Source organism: Ceratosolen solmsi, unplaced genomic scaffold (genome assembly GCF_000503995.2).
Source record: "Ceratosolen solmsi marchali unplaced genomic scaffold, CerSol_1.0 scaffold6, whole genome shotgun sequence".
NCBI classification, from domain to species: Eukaryota; Metazoa; Arthropoda; class Insecta; order Hymenoptera; family Agaonidae; genus Ceratosolen; species Ceratosolen solmsi.
The window spans coordinates 13,760,701-13,764,840 of record NW_011948414.1 but is presented as its reverse complement, the minus strand read 5'-3'; the positions used below and the strand labels follow the sequence as shown (position 1 = coordinate 13,764,840).

Genomic DNA, 4,140 nt, shown 5'->3' with positions numbered 1-4,140 from the left:
TCATAATTATTTAAATATGTGGCATAATAAAAAAATATTACAAGAATTTATATATTAAAAATTATACTTTTTATTGTAAGGATAATTTTAAATTATAAAAAGAATTATTAGAAAATATTTTTTCTTCATAGTTGTCAAATTATTAAATTATATTATTAAATTTTTTACATTAAAAGACAAATAACATTTAATAATTATCTACTTTCAAATTTAATTATGAAAAAAATTATTGTAAAAACAAAATATTTTAAAAATTTTAATAATAAATCAAAAACTAACTTATTTGATTACTAAGCTGCTGTAAAACAGATAGAACCACTTCTCGAAGAGTCTGTAATTGAAATTAATACATTTTTAATTCATACTTTTTATTTCCATATTATAATGAATTGATTTAATTTTACCTGTGGTTTACAATGTTCTTCAATCCAACTGAATACACAAGCTGATAATTCAGCAAAATTAGATACTGATACATTGTCAAAAGTTTGAAATAAACGATCCATTATTGCTTGAAACTAAAAGTTTAAATGTATATGGTATTTCATTAAATATATGATATACTGATATAAAATATTAATATTATATATTATAAATATTATATTATTATAAAATAGTAGATGTACAGAGAAATGTTAATGACATTATTTTTACAATCTGAAATAATTATATAAACAGTTTATATTGAATTAATTAAGTTTCAAAAATCATAAAGACTTTGAATTACCAAGCCCATCTTATTTTTATTTTATAGGTGTCAGTGTGTGCTACTTATTTTTATATTTTTCATTTGAAGTGGTTATAAATATAACAAATGTATTAGAATTTTAAAGTTTAATATTCTATTCACTACTTAGATTATAGTACAACCAATAAATATTTAATATTTATAATACAAATTTGATACGTTCAATGTATTTTGTTACTTAAATTTAGAGAATACATAAAAATCATTTTTAATATTATATTGACCTAAATATAATTAAAATCATAGATGATTCAAAGTATATATATATATATATATATATATATATATATAACATTTTCCATAATTTCAATCACTTTATATTTATACATATTTTATTTAACAGTTTATTATTACTATAATAAACCATTAATAAATTATACAAATAAAACAATCGTATTTATATATTTTTTTTATATAATAATAAAAATAACATTTAAATATTATATTATATTAATAACAGAATTAATATAAAAATTTAGGACAATATAAATTTTACATATTTTTTAAAGGAAGAACTAAATTTATATGAATTAACAATGTATCTATTAGTATTTCAAATTTGTTATAAGTTTTCTTACCACTTGAAATTTAGTTTCATCTGAGACACATGTTTCTGAATGTCCTGGTTGAGTCTGATGAGCTTTTACAATTTGTTCATAATTTGTTTTCATAATTCTTAAAGCAATTACTTCTTTTCGAAGAGCATTTCTTTCTTCTTCTTGTTTTTTCTTTTGTTGTAATAAGAACTGAATATAATCAATAGATTTTTGAAGAACTGTAGCCTTTGATAATTTGTAACCTGAAATATCAGTTTGCTGACATGTAGGTATAAGATCTTGTAATGTATCATATCCTCTTTTAATAGCATCTCTTCTTTTCTGTTCAGCCTGAGTATGAGCTTCTCTACGTCGTTCTTTATAACTTACTGTAGAATTTTTATTATCACTATCTTCATCCTCTAATAAGATACGATTATTTAATTCATAAGTAATTTTATATATTAATTATTTAACAAATTAAAAAATACTAATAATTTAAACAATAATATATATCTAACATTTATAACAACATTTACTTAACATTTATTTATAATTAATGTTTTTTAAAACCAATATTATTCTTTTTTTATTTAAAAAGTGTACAAAATATATAAATTTTATATGTAAATCATTGATTTCAATTATTTTATATTTAAAATTGATCTTTATTACATTACTTTATAACATTTATCTAATATATATTTTATAAAAGTAATTTAAAAATAGTTAAATTAATTTTGACTAAGTTTATTTATTATTAATAGATTTTAAAAATTATATCAAACTAAAATTACCAGTATTATGAGCAGAAGAAGATGGAGTATTTATAGAGCCTGTACTACTACATCGTGAAAATGTATGTCTATCTGCAGGGCTAGAAGGTTCCAGTTTGCTATCACCATCAGAACCTGTACTTCCAGTATTACTTCCGCCAGTAATACGTATTTCTGTAAATTTGTATAATATTAAATTTATGAAGAGTCTGATAATAAAATACTACTTATGCAATAATACTTATGCAATATCATTACTGAAATTACTTACGTGTTTCATATGCATCGAATTGCAAATTGTCACCCATTTTGAAATAATTTAATTTTTACTGATGACTGCATATAACATTCAATTCAATAAATCAATATTCGACTTTTTTCTCTGTTGTTTACACATTATTAATTTTTATTAATATTCCATCTGTAGTGGATAAAGATAAATACCTTGTATATTGTGTACAAATGTGAGAACAAAAACGATTGCACCATATAATTAGTACTTTTCATTTTTGGTAGTATTCCATTTCTTTTCTTATAAATTTATATTAAATCGATTTTACTTTTGCTTACTAACAAGTAGAAGATAAAAAAAGGAGATGTTGAATGCTGATTTGAAAAAATGGCTGAGGGTCGATTGCTACGAACCTAGCGAACATTTCCACAAATCAATGCAACAATCTTCAACGTGGAGGGAAAATGTACAAATAAAGGATGACGATTTGAACAAAAATAAAGCATATATGTAAATTAATGCTGTAATATGATAAATCTAATAAGAATATAATATTGAAGAATAGATTTAAAGGAAAGAAAATTGTGGTTATTAGGTTTTCAAATTGAATTAAAAAGAAAATTTGTTAAGGTAAGTTTTGCTTAGTCAACAATTAAGATGCAATGTCAAGAAATTGGTGAATTCTGATTTTTGAAAGATCATTGGTAATGAATGGATAAGTGCATGCTATTAAAAAGATTAAACCTCATATTTACTAATTTTTATTTTCTCTGAGTAACTTATTAGTGTTTAGTAAATTTTTGAACTTTGTTTAATTATTTTGAATTACTAAATAATTAAATCATTGTATTTGAATAAAAATAGTCACTTATATAAAATGTTAATATTACAATATAAATAGAGTACGCTTCTATAAGTTCATTATTATGATCAGTTGTTTTAATGTTAATGTTGTTAATATTTTTTCCCAATTTTTATCTTAGATAGCTGAATGTTAGTGCTGAGTTTATTAGATGGTTCGTTTGAATAAATTAATGCTAAGACAGTTTTTTTTGTATTATACAAAATTCATTATATATTTATCTTACTAATCTAGTATAATTTTAACAATTAGTTTTTTAGTTTTGATATTTCTTATTATAAAACAAATGTAAATATATACAATTATTTATATACTTTTTAAATACTTTAATTTTTTATAAGAATACCTAAGCAATTTAAAAATGCCTGTGTAAGAGTAATAGGATTAAAAATATGAAAAAAACATTGACTTGACGAAAACCAGTCAAGTATTTAAAAAAAAGGAAAAAAAGAGATCTAACCAATTTAATAATTGGTCAGATGAAAAATTAAGAGATATTCATCCCATTCAATTTAGTTTAATCTTTAATAAGAAGAAAAATACTTGGTTCATAAAATGATGTAACGGAATATTAGAAAAGGGTATAAGATGATATAGCTTGTAATATAATGTAGTAAAGAAATAAGGATACAAAGAGAGTGTAAAAACACTATGACAATTTTGAAATAGAAGGAATGAAAAAGAAGGGGAAAGGGATGGTATTCAAAATTTTCACTAATAATTACAAGCAGTTTTAAGTTTGATTATTATAGATTATTATAAATGATGTAGATTAATGCATGTCTGGTATTTATATTTTCTTATGAGTAGATAATATTGATATGTATTTAGTTTTCACATCTTTTAATATTTTTAGAAATAGAAAGTCATTTCTGAATAAATAACAGACCTTACATTGGAAATAATACTGATAAATTGTGGGATTGAAGCTTTATTTTACACCAAAATACAAATGGATCATAAGTGATTCAGGATGTCCAATATCT

The 4,140-nt window shown here is 21.4% G+C and overlaps 1 protein-coding gene across 1 annotated transcript; it reads right to left on the bottom strand.

Annotated features, from left to right (window-relative positions):
* Window positions 1-235: 235 nt before the first annotated feature.
* On the bottom strand, window positions 236-2,712 carry bigmax (helix-loop-helix-leucine zipper transcription factor bigmax). Its single transcript, XM_011507119.1, has 6 exons — window positions 2,505-2,712; window positions 2,332-2,442; window positions 2,082-2,234; window positions 1,327-1,706; window positions 405-518; window positions 236-331 (listed from the first exon to the last, which is right to left on the bottom strand). The coding sequence occupies exons 2-6, from the start codon at window positions 2,366-2,368 to the stop codon at window positions 275-277; spliced, it is 741 nt and encodes a 246-aa protein (XP_011505421.1). The 5' UTR covers window positions 2,369-2,442; window positions 2,505-2,712; the 3' UTR covers window positions 236-274.
* Window positions 2,713-4,140: the final 1,428 nt, after the last annotated feature.

What these genes read in the sequence shown, in the direction of transcription:
- bigmax (XM_011507119.1), bottom strand. Translation starts at nt 2,368, where the DNA reads ATGGGTGACAATTTGCAATTCGATGCATATGAAACAC. An exon ending in ATTCGATGCATATGAAACAC is followed by an intron (nt 2,235 to 2,331) that starts GTAAGTAATTTC and finishes ACAAATTTACAG; the next exon opens with AAATACGTATTACTGGCGGA. An exon ending in ATGAAACTAAATTTCAAGTG is followed by an intron (nt 519 to 1,326) that starts GTAAGAAAACTT and finishes TTAAACTTTTAG; the next exon opens with TTTCAAGCAATAATGGATCG.